Source organism: Tiliqua scincoides, chromosome 5 (genome assembly GCF_035046505.1).
Source record: "Tiliqua scincoides isolate rTilSci1 chromosome 5, rTilSci1.hap2, whole genome shotgun sequence".
In the NCBI taxonomy this organism is placed as follows: Eukaryota; Metazoa; Chordata; class Lepidosauria; order Squamata; family Scincidae; genus Tiliqua; species Tiliqua scincoides.
In genome coordinates this window covers 5,162,702-5,190,321 of record NC_089825.1, presented here as the reverse complement: position 1 = coordinate 5,190,321, position 27,620 = coordinate 5,162,702, and the positions used below count along the sequence as shown (strand labels likewise).

At 43.1% G+C, this 27,620-nt stretch overlaps 1 protein-coding gene across 1 annotated transcript in view; it reads right to left on the bottom strand.

Moving 5' to 3' along the window:
* Nucleotides 1–176: 176 nt before the first annotated feature.
* Nucleotides 177–27,620, bottom strand: part of OXSR1 (oxidative stress responsive kinase 1) — an 82,802-nt gene continuing 55,358 nt past the window's right edge. The window contains exons 6-18 of the mRNA XM_066627678.1: nt 26,423–26,532; nt 22,936–23,037; nt 21,102–21,235; nt 18,169–18,217; nt 16,709–16,774; nt 14,710–14,832; nt 12,617–12,652; nt 11,496–11,639; nt 7,958–8,031; nt 7,033–7,085; nt 5,956–6,024; nt 5,688–5,752; nt 177–3,300 (exon numbers count right to left, since the gene is read on the bottom strand). Of these exons, the coding sequence (XP_066483775.1) occupies nt 3,226–3,300; nt 5,688–5,752; nt 5,956–6,024; nt 7,033–7,085; nt 7,958–8,031; nt 11,496–11,639; nt 12,617–12,652; nt 14,710–14,832; nt 16,709–16,774; nt 18,169–18,217; nt 21,102–21,235; nt 22,936–23,037; nt 26,423–26,532 (1,100 nt within the window). The 3' untranslated portion in view covers nt 177–3,225. The remainder of the gene's footprint in view (nt 3,301–5,687; nt 5,753–5,955; nt 6,025–7,032; nt 7,086–7,957; nt 8,032–11,495; nt 11,640–12,616; nt 12,653–14,709; nt 14,833–16,708; nt 16,775–18,168; nt 18,218–21,101; nt 21,236–22,935; nt 23,038–26,422; nt 26,533–27,620) is intronic.

Genomic DNA, 27,620 nt, shown 5'->3' with positions numbered 1-27,620 from the left:
CCATGCAAAAAAAAATAAAATAGGAAGCTTCCTTAACAGCTCATAAAGAAATATATAAATATATTTTGTTACAAAGACTTAGAAAATGAAGATTCCTAACAAATCCAGGTTTCCCAATTTTTCCCACATCCACAGTGGTCTGGTGCAGACATAATGATGCGCAGCTCTTAAAATATAGTGGCAACCAGATAGTGAGGTGTGCAGATTTGACACTCTGCCCTCCCACTTCCCCTCTCCGGTGTAAATTCTCCTCCCTCCCTTGTAATGCAAAACCATGGTTAAAGATCAACAGCTGAAGAAACATTAACCAGGTCCTTCTTAAAAGCCATTTCTGCCCAACGTTGCATATACGCAACAGAGACCAAATGTATACACCTGTGGTCTGGGTAGAAATGGGTTAATGAGAGTTGTAAACCAGTATTGGGAACTTGCTTAAAAATAAGCTCCAATTAGCAGTGGTATTCTCCTATAATCATGATTAAGGTGAGTGCTGAGACAAAATGGTCACCACATTCACTGTCCTACTAATGGGAGAGATTTGGTGGACCATTCTGGTTAATATTTTCAGAAGGAGAGAAAAATTCTAAGGAAGATTTGTGAAGGACCTGACATCGGTGGCCTAGCAATGGGGGCACATTGCCCCTAGCAATGGGGCACATATGGGGGGAAGAGACACAGCACTCACCTAGAACAGCTTTACTGCATTTTTGCAGGTAGCAGTACAAAAAATGATAAAACAATTGTTTGCAGCAGTAAAAAAAGAAGTCTGCCCCCAGACCTGTTGCAAACATGAACCCAGTCTAACTGCTTCCCATTTCAGATCCCCATGTGTGGAGCTGAAAGTTACCAGGCAAAAACTTTTGGTTCAGCCTTGAAACTTGACAAGGAACAAAGGAGGGAATTTGCACTGGAGAGGGAAAGGGAAGGAGTACATAAAGCCAGCCAACTCTTAATGCACCTCAGCCACAGCTCAGGTTGGCAGTGCTATGTCTTCACCAGCACATTATAAGGCTGCAAGAAGAATAGAGAACCCAACTCCATTCATTGGATAAGTAAATTACAGTTTAAATCGGATTTCAAGGTATAAAATACTTCAAAACCAAGCAGAGATACTCAAAAAGCCCACTGTGGGGTAAAAAAACACTGGAGGAAAAAGGAAAATCAACACCATTTTATTATTCACATATTGCATTACAAGTTTTTTTCTCAAACTAAAAAGTATAATTTATATGTAGAAATGCAAAAAAAAGAAACACACCACCACATATTCTTTTTTCCAAAAAAAAAAATTGAATGCACATTATATTGGTTTCAGTTACATCATCTTGATCGAGCTCTGATGCTTGGGCTGAGAGTATAAAAACAATTTTGCAAATTCCAAGCAGTTAGTGCAGCAGGAGGGACAAAACTGTCCAGAGCTTAACCTTGCCAAGTATGAATCTACTGGCAATTTTTTTTATTGCTGTAAAAATAGAACAGGGGTAATTCCATATGTACCAGTCTGCGCAGAGAAAAAGACACATGAACAAATGCGTATTTCTTGTGAAATCACCAATGAAATCTTCTTGGAGGGTAAAACAGTCAGAAAGGTTTGCTTCAGCAGAAACACATGCACACACAGCCAGACCACATGATTAACTTTTGTTCATAATACCACATATGAATACCTGGTTTCATGAACAGTTACACATCTAACCACGCGCCTACCCTATAAGGTAACCACGTCAAGTAATCTTGCAAAACAATCCCTATTTCCATAGTCTACTTTCAAGAGGCTTCCTTCACAAAAAATTCTTGCAAACACAATCCTACCATGGAAAAAACATGTTGTGAAGAGGCCTTAATAAGCAATCCAATGTGAAGAATTTTGGGAGTTGTAGACTGGCTAGCTGCCAAGGTATTTTACCTACATACCCTTAGCCTCTCCATAGAACCACAATTCCCAGGGTTCTAAGGTTGGGACGCATGGCAGTTTAAGGAGATCTGAAATGAGTTCACCTTAAGGACTCATTCACACACATGGTTTTCCATTTAGGATCATTCTAGTAAGGTAGTTCTGCGGGAAAGAGAAGTGCAATAATGGTAGGTCAAAATGTCTGGGACAGAAATGTTGGTTTCAGAGGACACTTCCATTTTGAAGGGAATTTGTGCCTAAAAACATCTCCTCCTGCCAGAAGGGCTACTCAGAACCAACCCGAAGTGGAAAAACAGGTTGTGTGAATGAGCTATAAAGTGTCAACAAAAAAGCCATTCAGGAAGAAAGTCTGCATGCCACTTGCAGTCCGCCATTCCAATTGGTACCTTCACCTCCAGCCAGTAGGAATCTCTTAACTGCACTGAATACGGCACCCACCTTACACCTCAGCTGCAGTTCAACCCAATTTTCAGCAGTCTGCACTCCATAGATTCTAGCAACATATGAAAGAGATGTGGCTACCGCAAGCAGGGGGAGTTTCAATAAAGCACATGTTGCGCATATCACTCTAGAACCATGGGAGAAAATGGTCTAAGCAAGCTGCCCAGGGCTTGCAAACACAAAACAAAACCCAATGTTATTCAAAGTGTTCTGTTTTCCAGTACTGGAAAATAGGAAAAAGGCAGTAAAATCAGGGCAGGCAAAGCTGTTTTCCTTTTGCCCTTTATCTGCTTAATACTTTAAATATCACTGAAATAAAAGCTTTCACCTTCTTCCTATTTAAGACTTTACGTGGCTAGTGGAGCAACACAGCTCAACTTCTGACATGCCAACAGCTTACGACAGTATTGCTATTATTTTTCGTCTTGGTGAACCCAAAATGCTAAAGCGAAACCAAATCCTTTGCAGTTGGGCAAAACTATGTGGTCAAAAAAAACATTCAATATAAAGCAAGCACACGCAGCAGGATAGTTAAGAGTAGTGGAACCCCTGTTTCGTACTCTCAGTAGTATTTCTGTTTTAAATAGTTAAGGCAATAATAAACTACAAACATGCAGGCAATGAAGGAAGAGGGCTACACATCTGAGATGAGAGAAATGCAGGAACTGCGTGCCAGGTGATGACAAGCCAAATGTCTCTAATAGTGGGGGGGTCTGGGAGATGCTGTGATACTACTTGAGAAACAAAGTTAAAGCTTCTAAGAAAAAGGGCCTGTAGTTTGGTTCTTTGGCAGTAGTGGTTTTGCTTTTAGGCCGACAGAAGCGTTCAGAAGCTGTGCCCACAGGGGACCTGCATCCAGGAGTGTCATTTTAATTAATGCTGAGTTGGGCAAATCCAATGAGCTTGCTGTCGTCAGGGATATCAGAGCCTTCGACACCAGATGCCTGGAGAACAGAGGAAAGGGACAAAGGTATTAAGAATGAACAGAAAACCAGCCACATTCCTGGATGTGGTTTAATGTTTAATGTCCAGGTTTAATGTCCTGTAGTTCTGTGCAAACAATATTTTAGCCTTGAAGGCAGACCTGCAAATTGCTCTTGACAAACGAAATCTTTATTCCTTAAAAGAATGGCAAGAGTAGCCCTGTTGGACCAGACCAAAAAGGTCTATCGAGTGCAGCATCCTGGTTTCCACAGTGGCAAAGCAGATGCTCTCAGAAACCTCACAGCCAGGAGTTGAAGGCAACAGGCACCCATCACTAAGTAATATACCACCCTCTGAATATTCATACATCAATTGTTCAAGAATTCTAGCCTGCCACTCCTCCTCTTACGAGAAGCCCAAGGTGGCTTTCAGTCACAAACCCAGGCCTGCACAATTCCACCAAATATGGATGTTCCATTGAGCTATCATGAAGAGTCACCATAGACAGACTTGTCCTACATTGATTTGTGGCCATCTTCACATACTATACAAGTCCCATAAATTATGCACACTGCAAGCTGGTAAACCTTGTGTGTCGCAATGTATTGCTACTTTCATTCAGAGTACTAAGATGAGGAGAAAGGGATAGAAGCATGTCATAAGAACATAAGAACAGCCCCACTGGATCAGGCCATAGGCCCATCTAGTCCAGCTTCCTGTATCTCACAGCGGCCCACCAAATGCCCCAGGGAGCACATCAGATAACAAGAGACCTGCAAGGCTTCCTGGGAGTTGTAGTTAAGAACATAAGAACAACCCCACTGGATCAGGCCATAGGCCCATCTAGTCCAGCTTCCTGCATCTCACAGCGGCCCACCAAATGCTCTAGGGAGCACACCAGATAACAAGAGACCTCCTCCTGGTGCCCTCCCTTGCATCTGGCATTCTGACATAACCCATTTTCTTATTCTATACTATGCACATTTTTATAACCTCAAACACACACCCCTTACTTTTTTCCTCGACTAACAAGTCCCAAAATTTGTAGCCTTTTGTCACAGAGAAAGTGTTCCAGCACCACAATCACTTTGGTTTCCCTTTTCTCTCAGCAAGCAGGGAAGAGTTTGTGCTAACCAAGTAATGGGGACATGTCTCTACCCCCCCTCCCCACAGATGTGGCACAAATTACTTGCACTGATAAGCACAGAGGTAGTCACTTTCGTGCAATACTTGCAAGACTAATTAAGCTATGCAAGCTGGACAAAAGTAGCAAAAAAAATGGGCTTCATATGGATTGAGGGAATTTTTGGCTAACTTTTCTTATGAGGATTGGGAGAAAGAATTAGGACTCAGGGAGAACTGTATGCAATGAATATGTCTGCAAGAACAGGGAGCATGGATTGGAAATCAGGGCGCATGACTGATAACTGTACTAGATTTGGGGGGATCATTCGACTCCCTAGGCATTGGAATTCAAAGCTGGGTTTTCTCTATCATACTCCAATCTCTTATAAAAAAATATTTTATTTACTTATTTTATATTTTTAACCAAGCTCACTCTTTGTGAACATTTTAAAAATGGTTTATACATTTATCAAATATACATAAAAATAAAATATACGTTTTTAGCAACCCAGTGTTAGATTCCTCACTAAGACCAGGAGGATTGCAAACTTGCTTTAGAGAATTTCTCAAGCCATTGCTAAAACTTCTGATTAGGCACTAATATCCTACAAATAGTGCTTTTATGATAACAAGTTGGGTTAATTGGGTAAGAGGCACTTTTTCAAGTGGGTGCTCCTTTTTTTAGCAGGGGGAGAGTAACTGGTCCACCTCACCCCAGCAGTGTCTGTTCTGGTGGCTGTCTGCTGGTATTCCTTTGCATCTTTTTAGATTGTGAGCCCTTTTGGGACAGGGAGCCATTTAGTTATTTGATTTTTCTCTGTAAACTGCTTTGTGAACTTTTAGTTGAAAAGCGGTATATAAATACTGTTAATAATAATTAATATAAGTAATGTGTGGGGGGAAATGAGCCATGTCTAAAATGCATTGCTTAAAAAAAAAGAATGAATGGATACCATACTCAAAGCAGACCGTTTCAAACTGTCATTAAGATTTTTTTTTCAGGCAGATTAAGATTTTTTCAGGCAATTAAGATTTTTTTTTCAGCTCAGGCCCCTGGGGAGCACACACCCAAACATTTAAAAAATGTGGAGGAACACTGTACTTTCTTATATCCATTAGGATTGCAAAGTGCACTACAAGTCACCCACTGACTAGAGAAGAGTTTAAGAATCATTGGACAATGTAAGAACCAGACACCCTGTAAAGCCCAGAACAGGAACAGAAACACTTTCTCTTACATAGACTGTATAAATACCAGGGTGGGGAGGGGAGAGGTAAATACCAGTTTGAAAGTGACAGATCGGTTTGTCTGGGGCTCTTCCACGATTTTCTGTAAGTTGGCGGCAACTGAAACACAGGAGACAAGACACAGTCAGAGGTGGCTTATTCAAGCATTTCAATTCTCATTATGTTGCCCTCAGGCATTGTATAGAAGTGTGTGCCAAGGTAAGGAGAGATGATTTAACCCCTGATTTAATATAGTATCTTGTATCAACAAGTTCAATACAGGATTAAGGAGAAAATGAAAAGTCTGCAGCATGCACCATTACCTATGACCAAGTCTCTGCCATCTACAAGCCCAGCTGAGATGAGTTCTTGTGATACTCCATCAGCAGTATCTGGAAAGACCATGATTAAAAGTGTCACATTTGCCTACAAGCAATTCTGAAACAACTTTAGATTTCACAATGCATAGATACTGACAACCCAGTATTAATCAATTTTGCCCAGCCTACAGGTGTACACATTTGGTCCCTGTTGCGTATATGCAACGTTGGGCAGAAATGGCTTAAAACTGTCGTCTTCAGTTTCCAAACCTCTCTAGCATCTCAGCCTCCTAACCCCAGACTCCATGAGATCTACCTGTGGTTACTAATTTGGAAAGGGAAAGTACCCCTCACCCCAGCACTGTCTGTTCTAGTGGCTGTCTGCTGGTATTCATTTGCATCTTTTTAGATTGTGAGCCCTTTTGGGACAGGGAGCCATTTAGTTATTTGATTTTTCTCTGTAAACCGCTTTGTGAACTTTTAGTTGAAAAGCGGTATATAAATACTGTTAATAATAATAATAATACCCCTTAAGCGCTCAGAGTTCAAACCCAGCTCAAATTAAGCCCCAAGTATTAAATATGTACAGTGTGTTTTTGTAAATAAAGGTGGGTCAAATCAATTATGCTTCTGTTTCTCACCTGCACTTGATAAATGCTCTCACCTCCCAGCATTTTATTCAGTTCATTTAATACATTTATATACCACTTTCCTAAAATAAAATTCCATACCACGCGACTTACCTAAGAAGAGCAACCTAAACTTGCAGCTTTCAGCATTTTCTCTGCTAACAACAACCCAACCAACCAGCAAACACATTTTCAAGCCCTGCAAGCACCTGGAGGATTTCCTCGTCTCTCCTACTCGTCACAACATGAAGTTCAGCCCTTTGCCTTGACATCAATCATCATGGCCACACCAATCCCATATTGAGGAAACATGTGTTCAACCATAGCACTGTGATGACTCCCCCACCCCCCCAAGTTATTCTGGGATTTAAAACAAAGTCACAGGGACATGGCATTATATCAGCTGCCTGGGTCTCTGATCACCTTCCAACCATTTCCATCTCCTCCTCACCTCTCCCTGGGGTGAATTCAAACCGAATGTCATTGAGTTCTTTCTTTGAATTCCTGTTGGGTAGACAAAACACAGTTAGAATCCAGCACCAAAACTGAAATTTATAGAGTCACAGAACTAGGATTTTCTTGGTACAAAACTGGATAAGATTTTTTGGCACAGAACTACAAATTCCCACATATTAAAGCAGAGTTTCCTATATTGAGTGGAAGAACTGTGAGAACTATGATTAGTTTCACTGTTCTCAAGTGAAAGGTAACCGAGTTTATATACGAGTTCACATGAGACAACAGAAAAAAATCACAAGATGTGAAACCCAGATCTCATGTGCTGAAGTCAAATCCTTCACTGTACCCATAGAGCCTCCTATGCCAAGACAACAGTAATTTGAGTCTGAAGATACTTGCATTGTGGGAGGGCACCTGGCTGGGTGCCATGCTCTGAACAGAGATTCAGTCCCCAGTATCACCAGTTAAATGATCAAGCAGCACAGTTATTTTTCAGCTGGTGTGCTGCAAAAAGTTCAGGTGTGTTGCAGTGTTGAAAATCGGTGGAACACTTTTCCGGGTTCTGTGGCTCTCTTTCTAGGGCAACTGCCTGAGGTAGCAAATTGGGTCTTCCTCTACTGGCAGAGGAAGAGGGACAGACAATTCGTTACTACAGACAGTTGTCCAAGAAACAGAGCCACAGAACCCGGAAGAGTCTCCAAAAAGCAGGAAGTGGCATCACAAGAGGTGAACACCATAGAGGTCAGTGTGTCATAAGAAGAATATTGAAAATTGCTGAAGTAGCAGTGATGGGGAAGCTCTCTGCCCACTGGAGAGTCACTGCCTGGCAGAATAGATAATACAGGACTTGATGGGTCTGATGATTCTGTATAAACAGCCACTTCCTGTGTTGCTGCATTCCAAAGTGACAAGCTTACCTTAATCTTAGAACAAGGCTGATAGGGACTTTAGTTTCCTCTTGTGCTGGGGCTGCTGCAGGGGCTGGAGGTGCCTTGAAGAAAAAATAAATAAATGCTCAGTACCTCCTGCTCACTATAGCAGTTGCACAGAAACAGAGAATCCACATAACGGTCAGAGAATTTTTTGCAAAGGTGTACAATAATGTCAAACAAGCTAAAACAGTGATTCTCAAACTGTTTAGCCTAGGACCCACTTTTTTGAACAATAATCTGTCGGGACCCACTGGAATTGATGTCATGGCCAGAAGTGACATCATCAAGCAGGAAAAATTGTTAATAATTCTAAGCTGCAATCTTATCCACACTTACCCAGGAGTAAGCGCCACTGATTATCATTGATAAAAGCATAAGCATTGTAGCCTGTTAAAAGTACAGATCTCCCCAAATGGATTCACATACCATGTTGGCATCAAGTCTAACATAATAAAAATAAAATATTGAAATCGAGACCCACCTGAAATTGGCTCACAACCCATCTAGTGGATTTGAGAAACAGTGAAAAAGCAAAACAAGCTCAAATCAAAGGTGGGTTGGGAGGAATCTAGGGCATGGCTGGGCCCTAACAGAACCCAGAATCTAGGCCTCCCTCCTGTGAGAGGCCAGTCTAGTTCTTTTTGCTTCAGCCTTTCATAAGCAACTATCTCCTGTAGATGGGTCTTCAAATAGGATTAATTCTGGATCCCCAAATGATAGTTTTTTATTTGGTTCTAAAGGCAGTAGATTGTTGGTTTGGGGGCTCTGCTGAAAAGCAACCTGCAAAAAATGTCAAAAACTCAATGTGTAAATCAGACTCTGTAGAACGCCACTCCAGACTGTGCAGCACGGCACATTCTAATCTGCATTGCTAAAGTTCAGCTATGCTGTTTTGGGGCAGGTGAGAAGAGCACAGCTGGTTGCCTCAGTCTGTGGCAGCTCAGACTAGAAAGTCTACATTTCCACATGGATCTGCAATGCCCACCCTATTCAGGTAGAGGTGGACAATGCAACCAAACAGCTCAGGGGGAAGGGCAGGGTCCTCCACCCCCCCCCCCAAGTTGTCTCATCCTTGCCACTTTCTCTTCCTATTCCACAAATCAGCCAGGGAGAGTTTGGTTTCTCAGTCTGAAGAACCTGGCAGGAACTCTTTCCAAAACAAGGCCTTCTCAGTAGTGGCACCACCTACTTTATGGAACTCTTCCTCCTGATTTATGAACTCCTCCCAGTGTGGAAGGGATTGTCACTCCCGAATCGGCCTTTTCAGCCACACTAGACGCTGTTCCAGAACCACCTTTCAGAGCGCGATACCAGAGTCTTTCGAGACTGAAGGTTGCCAACTAGATGAACTCCTCCTTAGAGACCTTCCGGTGGGGCCTGAAGACATTTCTTTTTAGACAAGTCTGAGATAAGCCTTTCTAAACATGGACATTTGGCTTTTACAAGCCATTTATAAATTGTCTGCTGCCCTTGCATTTATACTGTGTTTGCGTTTTATTGTAATTGTTTTTAGGTGGTTTTAATGTTTTATGAATTTGGTTTTAATTTTTAAATTGTGTTTTTATGAGTTTTGTACAGTTGTAAGCCACCTTGGGGAGAAAGGCGGGATAGACCAACTGACAGCTCCAGAGACTTCCAGGATGACTCATTTCTCAATGAAAGAGGTGCCTGTGAGGTCAGATGTGGTGTCTGATGCTCTTAAGTCCCACACAGGGAGAATGGAAAAAAATTAGTCCAGGAGTCCTATGCAGCTCAGGGAGCTTAACACCCCAATCTAGGACATGGCAGGGATAATTTCAGGTCTCCCAGAGGGCTGCTCTGATGACCTGTACAGAATTGCTGACATCAGTGAAGGTACTGCTGTCTAGGTTTCAGCTGCTGGGGAACTGGTCGGAGACAGTCAAATATTCAGGAATTTTCTCAAAACGGAGGTTGGAGGTCTTTGCACGTACAGCCAAGAGGCCTGCGCAGAGCACATCTGCAAACCCTAAGCCAAGTACTATTTAATTTCAGCCAACTGGAATCGAAAGAGGCCAGATGCCCAAGTTTGTCTTCCAAGATTAATGTGCTGTCAGGACGGCAATAGGAGCCCTGTGAGCTTAGTTTATATATAGCTCTGTCCAAAACCATGAAGAAGTTTCTAGGAAAAAGCTGAAGCCCTCAAGTGTTTCTCTAGCCACAAGCGCCGCCAACCAATTCCCAGCAGGACCATTAGAGGCCCGGCAGGCGAATGCTCCCACCCCTTCCTTCCACTTCCAATATTACAGGCCTCAGACCTTGCCCCAGCTGCAAGAACAGCCATTTGTCCTTTCTCCCAGAAGAGCTGCCATCATCCAGCAGCCGCAAGCCACCACAACTGGAGGGCACACTCCAGGATGTCTAAAGAAAGGCTGGCTTTGGAAGGCACAAGAAAATCTAGTTTACTTGTCATTCTGCTCCCAGTTACATGTCGGGCCACGTAAGCAGAGGGTGGTTTTGCAAATGAAAGCCATAATGACTCCTTTAGATACTCGCAAGCATTTTCACATAGGTACCTCATTATAAGAACAGCCCTGTAAAGTAAGCCTGTTTTTGTTCCCAAGTTGCAGGTGGAAGGCCAACACCGACAGAAGAGTGGCTTGGTCAAGTCAAGGCCACCTAGAGAGGAGAAATTTGAACCAGAGAATTCCTGGTTCATAACTTTGGCTCCAGCAACACATGAAGTTCTGCGACTAGTTCTCCAGGTTTTAAAACCCTGGCCTAGATTGCATCTGAGCAGATGGGGCAGCCTAATTACACCTTCCACCTTCTGTTCTTTTTCCTCCTCTACAGTCACCTTCTCCAGCTTGCTTTTTCACCTGTGACGGAAGGTGTGACAGGCGAGAGAAAGACACAGGGAAGATACGGGATCTTCTAACTTTCTTCTTCCACAAGTCTAACAAGCAGCAGCTCGTTAGGCAATTTTGATCTGAAAATGACTCCGAAGCTATCTGCACCAGAAATCTCAGGGAGAAAGAACAGAATCCCATAACTCTTCATAATAGGAAAGACCTTTAAGCTCTCTCATGTGCTGAAAGCGAGTCTCCAGTCTATAACCATCTGCATCTAGCCTGCCTATCCAAAGTATTTCTGGAATAGGGGAAGAGAAACAAGCTTCATACACAATACACTACATAGAACTTTTACCTCAAATAAAAAAATAAAATAAAAACACAGTTGTCTGCATCTAAAGAGTGGTTCAAAGGCAGTGTGGGGCAATGGTTAGAGGGTCCTGTGCCTGCTATGAGTGAGATATGAATCCCTATTCCACCCTGAAGCTCAAGGCTGCACCTTGACTGATTATCTCTTGGCCCAACCTTTGTCACAGCCTGTGGCGAGGATCAACTGGAATGCGAAGAAGAGAGAAGCTTGTATGCCATTCTGGCCTTCTGAGCAACAAGACTAGATATTAATGCCAACCACCACCACCACCACCCCCATTTTAAGTAGCTATTGTAAACAAGTTCCATCTCCTGGCTGTAAAGCCAACAAAGCCAGGCCTTACCTGTGCTGCTGGAGGCACAGATGCAGGGGCCTGAGGAGCTGGAGATGGCTGTGCAGGTGCCTGTCCCGCAGGCTGAGGTAGTTGAGCAGGAGTCTGGCCTGGAACGTTGAGCAAAGGGCCTGTGGGCTCTGCTGATGGAAAGAGCTAGAAACACAAAACAAAAACCCCACCACCGGTGTGAGGTGGGTGTCGGGGAAGAAAAATGGCCTCAGGCCAACTGCCTAAGAAACCCACTATTTGTACTGAGACAACAGGTTCATTTCCCGATTAACACTGCCCTTTTAGATTGCCTCATTTGTTAATGAACACATTCAACATGGTTACTTCTGTCGGGGATAGAAATGGGAGCTGCCCTATGGTAAGACCTACACTGTAGGAAAAGGGGGTTCTTCACCACATGAGCCCTCCTCAATCCAAGCTCTCTTTCATGGTAGCAGGGACCTTTGGGCAAATTCATTGGTGGCCCTGTTCCAGCTGCACAGACTGGAACAGGGCCCCACCCCAAAGACTAGCATAATTTGCTGGTCTTGCCAAGGTAAGATTCAGCCCCACTGCTTTGTAGATATGCTTGCCACTCCTACTACTACTGTGGTACCTCAATTCCAACTCTTATATCCTGGGTGAGGACTGCTTGGAGGAGCTCTCTTATATGCAAGAGTGAGTTTTGAACCAGAAGACTGGCTCCCGCACCACAAATCAAAATGCATTTTAAAATATTTTACCTAGTTTCTTCAGTTTTGTTCTACTGCTTCAAGCCAACGATGAGTTTGTAAAGCTGTCTATATTGTACAATTACCAGATACTTCCTGGCAATTACTGTGTTAATGCCACAGAAAATGTGACCTTATTTTTTAATTTGCAGCACTCAAAGCATGTAGAACAATGTTCTGTTAATGATATGCATGAAAGTTGTCATGTCAATGCTATTAAACTGTTCAGCAATGCTTGATTATAAATTAAACAAATGCTATTAAAAGCAAACCCAAGGATGTTATTTCCTGCAAATTATGAAAGTGTTACCCTCTTACTGAGCAAGTAGCTACAACAATCATGAACTACACAAGAGACCAAAAAACACATGCATGAAAAGGACTTGCAAAGTGAGAAGACCAACAGCTTACCTCAGAATTCTGTAAGGATTCTTTCACTCTGGGAGACTAAAGACAAGAGTATAAATTTCATTAGCATGTAGTGCTGGAAAAATCTCATGTCACAGAAACTAATGGAGAATTTCAGTACGGTATAAAAGAGACATAGAGAAACATCACACGCTGTTACTGTCAGGAATACCAAGGCTGGAATTACAGGTTTTTCTAAGCAAACATGGTTTTTGGGAGGGGGGTGAGGAGAAGTAGTAAGCAGCATTTATGGGGAGAGCGGTGGAATGCTTATGCCTTTATTCCACCTTTCTCTCCATCCTCCAAATGCTCCTATGCAATGGGAGACATTTCCAGACTTCAAATATTATTTTAATATGATCCCCCCGGTTGTCTCATAATATGAAACCCTGGCCCAACTAATTTACTGTGTTTTATGACACAGTATAATTATACATTATATGATATAATATAATGTATAATATAATATACAATATATACAATATACAATGTATAATAATATAATTTCAGAGCGCGATATCATAGTCTTTCGAGACTGAAGGTTGCCAACACACATGATATAATATGATATATCATTATATGATATTATATGATATATACAGTATATGATACATCCCAGGGCAGAAAAGTTAAAGGATTTTCTATACACATTTATTGCCACACTTATCACTTTTTCATAAAACTCTGGAGGAGCAATTTTCAGCCAGTGTCATGTGACACACTGATGCGCTGTGAACGGTTTGCAGGTGTGCCACAGTCATTTGGGTCATTAAGAGATGCGAGCCCCACCAGGAGCATTGTGTGCCTTGTCAATTGTAAAAACAACTGATGGTGTGCCTCAGTGAATCTTTCCTGAGAGAAATGTGATCTTCTCTGAGAGAAGCTCAGTTGGTACTGCTCTCAATCCCATTTTTTCAGTCATTTCTGACAGAAAAAGAAGTCATGCCATGTTGGCTTGTAACCTAATCTTCTGCCCGATTTCATCACCCTGAGATGCCTCTTTGCTCTCTGCAATTCTTTTGTTCTTTATTGCTTAAATATGCCATCCACCATGGGTGTTTTAAACCAAGGGATGGCATGCAATAGACCAAAAAATAAAATATTGTAGATGGGCAGCCAAGGCCAAAATGGGGTGACTTACCCAGGGCCACAAACTAAGAACTTTAAATCTGTCATGAACTAACAGTGGACATCTCAATTCATAGCTTAAACTCTCAGTCACTATGGCACATCAGTTTGTGACCAAGCCTTGAGTACACTCATAAAATCACTCTGAATATGCAACTCTCTGTCCCAAAGTGAAAGTTAACCAAGACAAAGGCTTTTTCCATCATTTGCCTGGCTGTTTCATTTCTGTCAAACTGTCACAGCAGACTGAGGCAGAAAAGATACCACAAATGTCCTTTTTCCTATTCCCATTCCTCACAACAAACCCAGGTCATTGGAAGCCAAGGGAATGGCAGCAACATGCAGGGCTTTTTCGGTTGTGGTGCCATGCGTCTGAAACTAACTGACAGAAAGTCCGAGGACAGCGCCCACTTTGCAAGGTTTCTGGTGGGCTGTAGAAACATACCTATTCAGTTTGGTGAGGAAGGGAGGGAACTCTTGGGACCCCATTTCAATTAATATCTACAGGTCTTTGGTACTACTTCTATGCCACTGCTGTTTTTATATTCTTAATGGCATCTGTATTGTAATTATCTTTAATGTTTTAATTTAACAGGTTTTTGTTGTTGTGAACTGCTTTGAGCATGGAGAAAATGGTATAAAATCTTTTAATAAAAAAAGACTGCTGCAGTTTTCAAAGCTACAACTGTCAGCTTACTGAGGCTTTCCCATATCCTGCAACATTGGCCATTTGAGGGGACTGCCACAAGTTCCACTTTGCCATGAAAAAAACTTAGAGGATTCCTGGCTCAGAAATAGCTATAGGAATCAAGTCCGCAGCGTGTCTATGCAATGAGATGCTTCTTCCTTGTTGCCTGAGAAGCAGGCAGTTATGCTTCCAGTTTTATCCTTCAGAGGGTTTTCACAACAGAGCCCTCCTTGCCATTCTGGGTCCATCTTAAGAGGGAACTAGCTACACCGGTACTTGCCCTGAGCTGTGAAATTGCCGCTTTGCCTTCTTCACTTTCTTCATCAAGTTCGTCATCACTCCACTCCCAGCCACCGTCCTCAGTCTTATGAAGACGCCCACTGGAGCCAGGGACTCTCCGGACCTGTGCAGCGATAAAACTGGAAGTTACTGAAGGAAGCAAACCAAGATGTGAAGGCTCTGGAGCAGATATCTTCAATTGCTGTGCCACGGCACATTGGTGCGCTGTGAATGCTCTGGAAGTGTGCCAAGAGAGTTTGGTGCACAGCAGCTGAAAATCTCTAGAAAACTCTGCTGGGTTCTGGGACCGTTTCTAAGGCAACTGTATGTAGTGACAAATTGTCTGTCCTCTTCCTCCACCAAAGGCAGAGACAATTCATTACTACAAGCAGTTGCCCTAGAAACAGACCTGCAGAACATGAAAGACAGAAGTGACATCCCAACAGGCAAAGACCATAGAGAGGTCAGTGCGTTCTGAGATGAAAGACGCTGAAAATCACTGCTCTGGAACCTTGCAGGAAATTTGGTTCAATATCCTGAGCATCACTTGAGGGTGTGTGTGTGGGGGGGGGGGGGGTGAGGAGGTTCAAAAGAACACACACTGAGACCCTAACTGGTAAAGTTACGCAAGTGTGGTTAATCACAGGCCGTCAGTGGCTGCATTCCGTCAATCCTGCAAATCCAGACCATGGCTGGAAAGATGGTGAATGAGTCCTTTATGGGATAATTATTTACTTCATATAGTCTGATCAAGTGCTAGTCTGTCTGTAAGTAAAAAACTCAAAATAGGGCCTGAGGCTATTCTGCAGGCAAACTGGTTTGGATCAGACCATAGAAGGTAATTCACTAAGGCTGCAGTCCCATACACACTCATCTGGGAATAAGTCCCACTGAACTTAGTGGGTTTACTTTTGTGTAGACATGCACTTTTGTGTAGGCTTGCACTGTAAATCACCCAGAGAGGAATGGGGAGAAAAGGAAGTATGCAAGCTGAGAACTCTTTCCTAATCCTGCCAAGCATTATTTGGGGGATTAATCTGAATGCAGCCAATGAGCCTGAAAACAATCTGCTGTTCACCAGCGTGCAACTTCTGCACTGGTATTTCTTCACATCACTTATTGCTTTCTATACATCAGTCCCATTCCCCCAACTATAATCCTCCTCCCTCATTATACCCTTCATCCAGCTAAACCACACCTGGAAATGAGTTGAATTCAAAACCCACTAAAAAACCCCTCAAAATAAATGTAAAATAAAGCCTATAGACTGAGAACACTTTGCATAAATTACTATTAATACATTTTGGACGCAGTCTTCTTTTCTGCAATGCAAAACAACCCAAACAAGTGTCTGTGCGCTCAGGCGGCATGCTTTAATCATTTTACCAGTACACTAACTAGCTAAAGCATTTGTCAATTAATCCGAAGAGTTGACTGTTAAGGACACTGACTTATTATCTGAGGCTTTTTCAGTTTTGTTGTGCTACTGTGATATGGGGAACAAACAAGAGATGAATTATACAAGGTGGTTGCTTGTTCCAGCAATGTGACAGCTTCTGGTTTTTGTGTGAGTTTTGTTAAAGCTGCAAGCTCTCAGACATTGTTCTACATCTAAATACAACAACTATATTGACATCTTGCAAGAGAAAAATTTAATTGAAAAGGCAAATGATGAATCAACAAATTCTATAGGATGGAAGTCCTGTCCTAAGGATGGTAACAAAAGAAGCAGGGAGGTTACACATACAGGGATAGGGGCGATAGCAGACCCATCCAATATTATACCATAATTTGGAATTTTAACATTGTTACCTGCCCCAAACATTTCAGAAGGTGCAAACAACAAACATGACACAATGCCACTCAGCCCCAAACAAACCGAGGCAACATAAAGACGATGGAACACAGCTTTCCAACACCCGCATTAACTAGTCAACTGTCTGTACTAGTTTATGCTTTAACTAGTCAACTAGACCATATGCTTTAATTAGTCAACTGACCTTCTTGGCTCTTTCGGTGATTGTTGGGGCTCTCTGCAGCATTTTTTCTTGTAAGAATTCTTTATTCTGAAAAGTTAAAAACGGGAATTTGAATTACCTACAAAAGGCTATTATTTGGCTCAAGGAGCATTTCTTGACATGACTATTGGGTGTGTGTGTGAGAGAAGAGCTCATTACCATTTCTCCAGTTACTTGAAACAACAGAATCAGAAAAATCTTCCACCCAAGTGTTAAAGTCAGGAGTTGAACTGGTCTATCACTGCTCCATCCCTAAGAAATTGGCTGGAAGAGTGCTACAAGATTCCATTTTTGACCCAATATCTTTCAACATCTGGACATAGTCAATGGGAAAGACCTATATAGAGTGCGGCATGACCAATGTGGAAATGAAATCCATTTTATTTATCTTTATCATTAAATCCAGAAGTACCAACGAATGGGTGCTTAGACACCACTATAGACTGGGTGATGGTGAACAAACTCAGTTGAATCTCAACAAGATGGAAATGGTGTTGTAGACAGGCCTGATGTTTCAAGGGAAAGTAGTCAGTCTTGATCAGTCACATCCCCTTCAGTTTGCTTCACAACTGAGTATTGCTCCTAGAATCTCAGCAGCTGCAGCCAGAAGTTCCTTTTACCGTTTGATGAGCAGTTCACACCCCTTCCTTGACCATCTGGTCAGTGTCATTCACAAATTGATAACTTCCCATACTGACTACTGTAATATCTCTTCACATGGCTACCCCTTGGAGACTATCCAAGAGCAGCAGCCACAGTAGAGTGGAGCAGCTCATTCATTAATGGGTACTGGTCACAGGGGAACATTATACCTGTGTTGATCAACCTAAACCATCTACTACCAGGCTCAGTTAAAGGTGTTGGTTATGATCTCTAAAGGGCTTGGGCCCAACCTATCTGCATCCATCCCATAATGGTCCTCCCAGCTCTTTATAAATCAACTGGAAAAGTTGTGCTTCTCAGCATGAGCTCTACTGAGATCCAGGCAAGACCATCTCTGCAGTGGCACTACTGTGGAACCAACTTCTCCAGAAGGACCAAAGAAGGACTACTAGCCCTCTCCCATGTGACATTTACAATTTCGACACTGCTGTCTTTTCACAGTTGCCATTTTACTTCAAGTTATTTGATTTTATGAATGGTAAAAACACTTTTAGAGTTGAACAGAAAGGCAATTGCTGTCACCACCACCTACATCTCAGTTCAACTAACGGAAGACTGCACCAACTCAAAGAGCTTCAGGGGCCTCACAGTTAAATGATTCCAGTTTCTGCATCAGGTAAAGCACAACGGCTGTTAAGGAGCCAGCATTCCCTGGGGAGGAACAAGGTTTGGGAGGAACCACTGCAGCAACAAACAGCATATTGTTTGTCCATCAGCACACTGCTGCTCACCCCCCCTCCCCAAAGCATACACACATATGAGAAAGAGACGGCCCCTACCTTCGCTTTCTGGAAAAATTTGTGTCTTAGGAGTTCAGCTGCTGTTGGTCTATTGGGGGAAAAGAAATAAAGGTAATATTTAAGACATGTCCCCTTCAGCCTTACTTATTTACACCAAAATAAACTATGTTTTAGAAATCATTGCTTAGGTCTGATGTATTCAATCTGTGCATCCCGCCTCCCTAGTGAGGCGTGGCTAGTCTCCAGGAGCATCACCAGGTATCTCGGGGAAAGACCTCCTGACTTGCTGCTTTTCTGCAGCTGTGAACGAGGTGGGTGGGGCAGCATGACGCTGGGGGGACATGTGAAATATGGTGGGGGAAGGTGGGAGAGAAGGCTGGCTGGGCGGGCAGGCAGAGGTGCCACATCTCATCATGGAGCTCTCTCCATGTGCAACCTCGCCTCTGGGACTACATTTCCCAGTGTGCCCCTCGCCCTGGGTATCCTGGGATTGGTCAAGGCTGCTTGGGAAGGAAGGAGCCAGCCTGCTCCTAGTGGGGGGGTGTCCAAATGCCCCAGCCTGCATCCCTCCGTCTTGCCTCGAGGGAACAGGTGGCATCTGCATGTTGGGTGTGTATGTGTGAGCAGCCCCCATCTACTTAGGGGTGAGTTGTAATCTTGCTGGGTGTGGCTGCAATCCTTTCCACACTTTCCTGGGAGCAAGCCCCATTGACTCAAATGGGGCTTACTTCTGAGTAGACCTACATAGGCTTGGGGTCTGTGTCAGCTTAACCCAGGATCCTCACCTTTCTCTTTTTCCTCCCCCTTCAAAAAAGAAAAAGCCACTCTTGATGGCTTTGTCTCCAAGAATTGATTAAAAATAAAAATCCCCATTCCTTTTTAGCCATTCCCCTTTTTCCTTCTGCCTCCTTTTGGGGGGAGGGGGGTTACTCTGTTGGTTGCTATTGTAAGACAAAAGGCACAATCCTAGCTAGGTCTACTCAGAAGTAAGTCCTATTGTGTTCAATGGGACTTACTCCCAGGAAAGGGGTTAGGATTCCAGCCAAACAGTCTAGGTCTCAGTTTGCAACTAGCAGAAACACACAAAACAAAGTCTTCCCCTCCTGCAAATTCATCACTTCCCCCCTCCCTTTCCAAAACCCTCCAGGTGTGCTGCTAACAAACTCAGGGCACAATCCTAACCAGGTCTACTCAGAAGTAAGTCCTATTTTGTTCGGTGGGGCTTATTCTCAGGTAAGTGTGGTTAGGATTGCGGCCTCAGAGTGCTGGCAGCCTTGTTTCTAGTGTATAACACCTTCATCCCCATTTTGGGGGTAACTGAGGTGAGGTGTTGTAGCCACTGGCCACGGCTCCCCATTACAAGGATCAGGGGAGGCGTGAGCCGGAAAGGTTTGAGAACCACTGGCTTAGGTGGTTCCCAAATTGTGAGCTGTGGCTCCCTGAGGAGCTGCTGAATCCTCGCAAGAAAACTGTCACCCTATACAATGGATAGGATTGCAGCCTGATGAGGAGCCTTGGCCAATGACCCAGTAGGTCAACGGAGCCACCAGTTGAAAAAATTTGGGAACCACTGGCATAGACATCCCTGTAAGAACAGAAGGTAAGAACTTGGTTTGGGGCAGAGATTGCTACTTCCTGGAAATGTACACCTTCCAATCCATATGAGCATATGTTTGAATGCAAAAGGAACATGGGTCAACCTCTGGCATCGCCAGGTAGGGGTGGGAAAGACCCTTGCCCAAAACCCTGGAGAGCCAGTACCAGTCAGGTAGAAAATGCTGGATGGACCCATGCTCTGTGACTTGGTATAAGGTAGCTGATGTGTAATGCTTCCCATTCAGAACCAAGTTTCAGAAAGAGATAGACATTCAAGGGGTTCCCCTTCACCACAAAAACTTACATGTGGTTATATCAAACAGTGGTTGTGGGTTAACCTTTGCTGGCTAACTAGAAGGGGAGATGAACATTGCTTCTGACCCCCTTACATTATTCTGCACACTTACCTGTGTTAAGGCAAGTGATGTGTTAAGATTGATTTATCTGAAATCAATATTATGACTATAAGAATGGCCATGCTGGATCAATGATCTCTCCTAATACCAAACTCCATCTATCTATGGTGAGGAAACCAGAAGGATCGGGCAGATTCACAAGCACGGCAATATGCATCCCTTAATGCTGGCCCCCAGAAAACCCAAGTCAGGGATATATCTTCTCTGAAAATGGAATCAGCACTTTTGATCATCACATGGATAAGGTCCATCAGAGGCTCCTACAACATCCGATGGCAAGAGATTCCACAGGGTGATCATGCACTATTTAAAGCACTTATTTCCTTACCAACACTTGCTACCTATCCATTTCAGTGGTCATCTTTATATTTTTGGAACTGAACCATTTCCCCCATGTGCCCACTGGACCTCTTCATGTGCTACTTTAACCAGAAGTACTTTAGCTCGCACAGGAACAGGTCATGGATCCACACATATTCTCCTCTTCTTCCCCTTACTGGGCATAAATAATTATATTCAAACTGAGCTATGTCCATCGGTACAAAGCAATCCTCAAACCCAGGGACCCACCTCATCCCTCACTTCCAATATCAATCTAGGGACTGGTCACCAAATCAGGAAATATACAGATCATAATATAACAAATCATATACAGATATAGAACCTGTATACTGAATAGGGGAGCATGTAAACCCAAGATGAAACTTCTGCTATAACTATTTCAATGTACTCTTGTAAATCAGCCATCTGCATACACCCACTCTGTTTGCACAAATCACAACAGTGCAGTAAAATGAAGAACAGCAGATAGCCATTTTCCCATTCTCCCCCGGTACCCCACACAGAATACCAATCGGGCACCCATATTGTGGGGCAAAGGCAGGGTATAAATTTATCAAATTAAGCAACAGGGCCCAGTATGGGGAAGGGAGAGAGAGTGTGTCTTGAACTGCCTACTACCTTTTCTCAGGGTCTTTCTGCAAACACAAGGAAATCATCTTCCTGAATGACTTCCCGTACTTCTTCAACATCTCTTTATCTTGCACACCTGTCTCTAGCGAGGGTGGATCATTTTGTAGCGTCAACATTAAGACCTGGAAGAATTACAGGGGAAAGAAAAAAGCAAAGCTAACTTGGCAATTAATACTTATATACCGCTTTTTAACAAAAAGAATTCACAAAGGTTTACAGAGAAAAGTCAAACCACAATCTGAAAAGATGCAGAACACACAACACACGCCAGCAACAGCCACCAGAAAAGACACTGTACTGGATTAAAGAAGGATAATTACTCTCCCCCTACTAAATACAAGATAGACATCACTTGCAAAAGGCCCTCCTTGCCCAGTTTGCAGGGGTAAGAGGAACCATCATGGTCAAAAACCCAAAGGTCCACTTGGCCCAACATCCCACTCAGCCAGAAAACAGATGTACACCAAAGCAATCGTCTTCTACCTCAGCACCTGGCATTCAAATGCATCCTTCCTCTGAACAGGAAGGTAAACCATAAATAGGGTGTACAAGGTACTCATTCATTTGTAATTTTAAAGCATCTGAAAAGCAGGTTTGTTGCTTTTGCTTCTTGACTTTTCTAAGAGGCCTCAGGTCAAAAATGTAACAAAAGAAACAAGAATGAGATAGTACATCCACAGTTTGTTTTTCCTTCCTAATAATTTATATAGTTCTCCATCTTGGATTTGAAAGTAGCATTTAAAGGAACACTGAGTTTTGTTTTGTTTTTAAGAAAAAAATGGTGAAAAATCAGTTTAACCAAGTGGAACTGCCACACGAGAGCCATCACTGAAGTGGTTAAGGTTGCTTGGACTTCTCCATGCGACTAAATTTCATCTTTAAAGAACAGAGGACAAAACATCTTGGGATTGCTTCACCTGCTCTATTCAATCAAAGGTCCCATTTGCGGACCTTGAAGAAGTAGAGCAAGTTGCCATTATAAGAGTTCACATCACTTATTTGATTACTTTATTCATTTTGACTTGAGCTGCATTGTATCCAAAACATGTTAGCTGGAAGCATGTATGTCAAAATATGGAATGTAAATTGAAGTAAATACAGACATCCCCCCTGTACCCACAGGGGTTCTGTTCCAGCTCCCCTCCCTGCAGATACTTGGGAACTCTATGAAAATAGCAGCCCCTGTGCCCATTACCTTAGTTTTTGGACATTACTGAACATTAACTGTTACTTCCTGTTAACATTCAGTTAGTCTCCTTCCAGCATGCAGGATGCTTGCCTGCACATTGTGTTCTTCACAAAAACTAAGGTACTGTGATGCCCACTCAGATCCAGGGATGCCTGTAAACATGATTTGGAAGAACATTCCTGATGCAGACAGAAATAGGAAAAACTGATCAATGTGATCCATGAAAGAGGAGACGATCGGCAAGAAACTCAAGGAAGAAAGACTCAGGCGAGCCAAACCACCAAGCGCTACAAGAGCCGCAGGAGATGGGCATGTCTTTCGAGCATGCTGGTTCATCATTACCAGTCTTCTCTTGAAGAACCCACAGGGCTAGTTGCTTTTGGTGGAGGGGCAGTATTCCAAGGAACACCTCTGATGTATGCCTAGTGCTGGCTTCCTACAATTTTGCCTTCTGGTTGCAGGCTTGCTTCCTTCATTATGAAATGTATTTAAGAAAATAGATTTCTTTCTTCTCGCCCCACCCCACATATTCGCGCCTACCTCAGAGGCAGCTTTTTCCAAGGTAGGCTATAAAACCAGGAGTTCCTGTGCCACCCAAACTCGGTATCAGAATTGGTAAAATCTGCGACTCACCTTCATGGGTGGGTATTTGTGGTAAGGCGCTGCCCCTGTAGCTAGTTCAATTGCCGTGATTCCAAAACTCCAGATGTCTGCCTTGAAATCGTAACCTCTCACCTGGAAAAGTAACACACTTTTAACACCATGTTTCTCTTTCGTTATCCAACATTCCAAGCCAGTTTCCTCCAGGGCTTTCCTACACGCTCTGCCAAAACAGCTGTTCCATATACCTGTTAGCCAGGATAATTTGTGGAATCTGGTCTCTCTTTAATAAAGGAGCCATTCTTGCTCCAAAAAGCCATTTGGCAAGTACCTAAGAACCTTGAGTAGAACTTTTATTTTCTCCTTGAATTGCAGAGAAAGGATCCTTCAAGTTAATATATCCCAAGTGCTTTGGCCAAAGGAATTAACTGCTCCTGAACTCAATGGAAAAAGTAAGACCTCTACAAATGTGACAGGAGAGTGCTGTCTTGCCAACACAACAATTGCCTGGCAGAAAACACTACTTTCCTTGAAGTCAAAGACAACTGGCTCCATACAGTTGTATGAAGCTCCATGAAAAACAAGTGTGGTGGACTTTGCTCCGGATTTTTCTAAAGAAACAGTAACGAAGCATTTTCAATTTCCTTTACCTATTATTCCTAATTACAGACAGCATCACCTGTCAAAGGTCAACCAGCAATGGATAAAATGCACATTCAGATTTCTGAGGTCCATTTATGAGCTAATCTGAAGTTTACAAACCAAAAACGTCTGTGAAGGAAACAAGCATCTTTGCAAATCCTTATGCCATGCAGGAGCATTCCTCAGGGAGGCAGGACTGGCTCTTGTTCTCTATAAAGCACACACACCCCCCCCCCTTAGCAAATCCAGGTTTGCTGCCATGCAGGACACAGAAAGGCTCCAGTCCACAGCTACTAGAACCCACCAGCTTGTTGTAACCTGTGCCCGCTTATGTCCAAATGCAGGAACCATGTTCTCCAAACACACTTGTCACAATTCAAGGCAGCAAGAGCCATGGGAAGATTTTCAGAGGTCTGCCAAGTTCTCTGCTCAGGTGCTCATTTCCCCGAGCCCCCCTCCCACTGTCTTCTGCTCCTATTTGTTTTTTCAAGCATGATCTTTATTCTTTTCTCCTGAACCCTCCAGGAACTCACTCAACAGAAAATTCTTTCTAGATTCAGAATTAAATCTGCCTCACATTTCTTCCTTTCAGTTAGGAGGCATTGAGCTCTAAGGAAATTTTAATCCATTCTCCCACCCACTTCCCCCCCCCAATTCCTTATTTGAATAGATGCATTCATGTCTGAGTTTTAATCTCCTCATCTTTCAACCCCCATTTCACTAACTCACCACCACACTAACAGGGATTTACAGTTCCAGAAATTCACAGAATCCCTTCAAGCTACTGTGGGGAAAAAGAGAGCATTGTAGGGTGTCCAGGTCATTTGAAAGTGATCTCTGATGAGCCAGTTACTGAAAAAAACCAATGCCTAGGCTGCAGTCTTAACTGATTCATTATTCCAAGCACACACACACTTTTAATGGACCAAAATTGTATACCAAATCAATCAAGCAACAGATTGTTAAAGAACTCCTATTCTCTAAGTTTTTATTAAAAATGCATATGGCTGCCACCATCTTAAGAGACATTCCCTGTTCCCTCACACACACGAGAGAATGCCTCTTCTGACAGCAGGCCTCCAACACCACACACAAATCACCTAAGAATAACCAAACTATGTTTCTTGCTTCAGAAACACTGCTTTACTATGTAAAGAATTTAACAGATCCAACTCATAGAACTCATATAATTAATTGACTACGACTCCTTTACTTCAGCAACAGCTTTAAAACATGTCAAACACTCAAATTATTTTGTACTGGTCAAAATACACACCGACACATTTCACTGGATTAAGAACATAAAAACATAAGAACAGCCCCACTGGATCAGGCCATAGGCCCATCTAGTCCAGCCCCGCAATCATCTTAGTTGCCCTCTTCTGCACCTTTTCCATTTCCACTATATCCTTTTTGAGATGCGGCGACCAGAACTGGACACAATACTCCAGGTGTGGCAATTAACATTTCAGAAGTGAATGGAAGTTTAAGAGATACTGAAATTGATTTTGCATGAATTGTTCCTGGGGTATTTTTCCACCCAACTCTGGTTTGCAGTTTGCCCAAGGAAGATATTCCATCATACAACAGGAAGAGTGTTAAAGTGAGACTGACAAACTTTGTCGTGATCCTTCTCCACGGAGTTCAGGATAGAGCGCACAAATTCCCCAGTTTTGTCCTCACATTAACAGTGAGAGTTGGGTTAGGCTGCAAGCCATGACTGACCTCAAGTTCATACAGTATGCTTCAGGGCTCAGGGATGTGAACATGGGTCTCCCTAGTCCAATACTCTAGACCAGGGGTGCCCAAACCTCAGCCTGGGGGCCACCTATGGCCCTCAGGGGCTCCCAATCCGGCCCTTGGGAAGCCCCCAATGAGCCTCTGGCCCTCCAGAGACTTACTGGAGCCCATGCTGGCCAACGCAACTGCCCTCAGCATGAGGATGACTGTTCGACCTCTCACCTGAGCTGTGGGACAAGGGCTTCCTCCACTACTTGCTGTTTCACATTTGTGATGCAGCAGTGGCAGCCAAGGAAAGGCTGGTCTTGCTTTGTGCAAGGCCTTTTATAGGACTTGAGCTACTGCAAGACTTCATTCATTCATGTAAGAGGCACTTTTCAAGTGGGTGCTCCTTTTTTTAGCAGGGGGAGAGTAACTGGCCCACCTCACCCCAGCACTGTCTGTTCTAACGGCTGTCTGCTGGTATTCATTTGCATCTTTTTAGATTGTGAGCCCTTTTGGGACAGGGAGCCATTTAGTTATTTGATTTTTCTCTGTAAACCGCTTTGTGAACTTCTAGTTGAAAAGCGGTATATAAATACTGTTAATAATAATAATAATAATAATAATATAAGCTCCATCTCTAATAAATTCATTTATTTATTCAAATTTTAAAAGTAAATTAATTCTTTTTTTTTCCTGGCCCCCAACACGGTGTCAGAGAGATGATGTGGCCCTCCTGCCAAAATGTTTGGACACCCCTGCTCTAGACAGCAATTTTCAACTGGTGTGCCACAACACAATGGTGTACCACAAAGGCCCCCAGGTGTGCCAAGGGAGTTTGGAGCACAGCAGTTCAAAATTGCTGAAACACACTTCTAGATTCTGTGACTATGTTTCTAGGACAACTGTCTGTTCCTCCATCAGCAGAGCTGGCGGAGGAAGAGGGACAGACAATGCCTTATTACAGACAGCTGCCCTAAAAACAGAGCTGCAGAACCCAGAAGGGTCTCCAGGAATTTGGAAGTAACATCACAAGAGGCAAAAACCATAGAGGTCAGCACACCCCTCTATACGAGGGGCATCATTGCATGAGCAAGTCCTTAAGTGGGAGCTTCACATTTCCCACACTGAGGTTCACCAACATTGTCTTTCTTACCTGCTCCATAACTTCAGGAGCCATCCAACAAGGTGTGCCCACGAAGGTTTTTCTCACTTTATTTCTGGTAATGTCACCACCAGTTGCTAAAAAAGCACTCACACCAAAGTCTGAAACACAAGGAGAAAGAAAAAGACTTTGAGAAAAAATCCACGGAGGGAGGGAGGGATGGAGAGGCGACAACTCAAATGTTTGCCTGGCACATTCGTTCTGTCACCCTGTTACTTAATCTGGGAAATGCGAGAAAGAAATCACGAAGTGTGGACAATTGACTGATACAGAACTGTTACATTTTCAAGCTAAGCCTAATGAGTAGGGGAGCATCAAAGCTCTAACAATGCAGTACCTAATGTACTGCATACCCTCTGGCCACACTCTGAGCTGAAGCCTATTTTGAGTTTGATTTCAAATACATAGACTAAAAGCAAGTCATGTGGTTGGTTCTTACACTGGTATGATAATGAGAAAATAAGGAACCAAACACTGGAACAAACAAGAAAGGGGAAACAAAACATAGAAGAGACAACTGGATAATAACCTGTTCTTGTAACGTGTATAGAGCCGTGAATGCATTGTTACCTAAAATGGCAGGCAGTAAGTACCCTGCCCTGATGAACTTACAATCCATTTGTAAGAGAAGCCAAGGAAATGAAATACTCAACCCATTACAAGCATCATAAGCATGCCTCATCCTGAGCCTTCATCCATCTCACTTAACAGTCTCCTCTGCCTAGAAGAAGCTCTCCAGGGTTTCAGGCAGCTGTCTTCTTAAAGAATCCTGCCTGGAAGAACTGCCAGAGATTTGAACCTGGGGCCTTTTGCATGCAACACAGGTGGTCTAACCCCATTAAGATTTCCAGTAGACACAGGTGGGGTTTCAGTGCCCAGCAAAGCTTTTTACCTCTCCCCATGAACAGATGGAAAGCAAGTATACAAAATACGAATTGCAGAATGTATACAATTCATACAAAACATGAACTGTATATAAAATATGAATTTTAAAATGCAGAGAAATTTTGAAAGCTTCCATAGATGTACAGGTGGGAAGAACTGGGCTTCTCTTGGTGCAGAAGTTAGAAAATGGTGATGGGGCTGTGTTGTCCCCTGTGCTCAAACAATAAGCCCAGGAACTCTCCAAACTTCACTTTCTGCCCCAAACATCTCCATTTGAGCTGGAAACATCCTACAACCCAACATC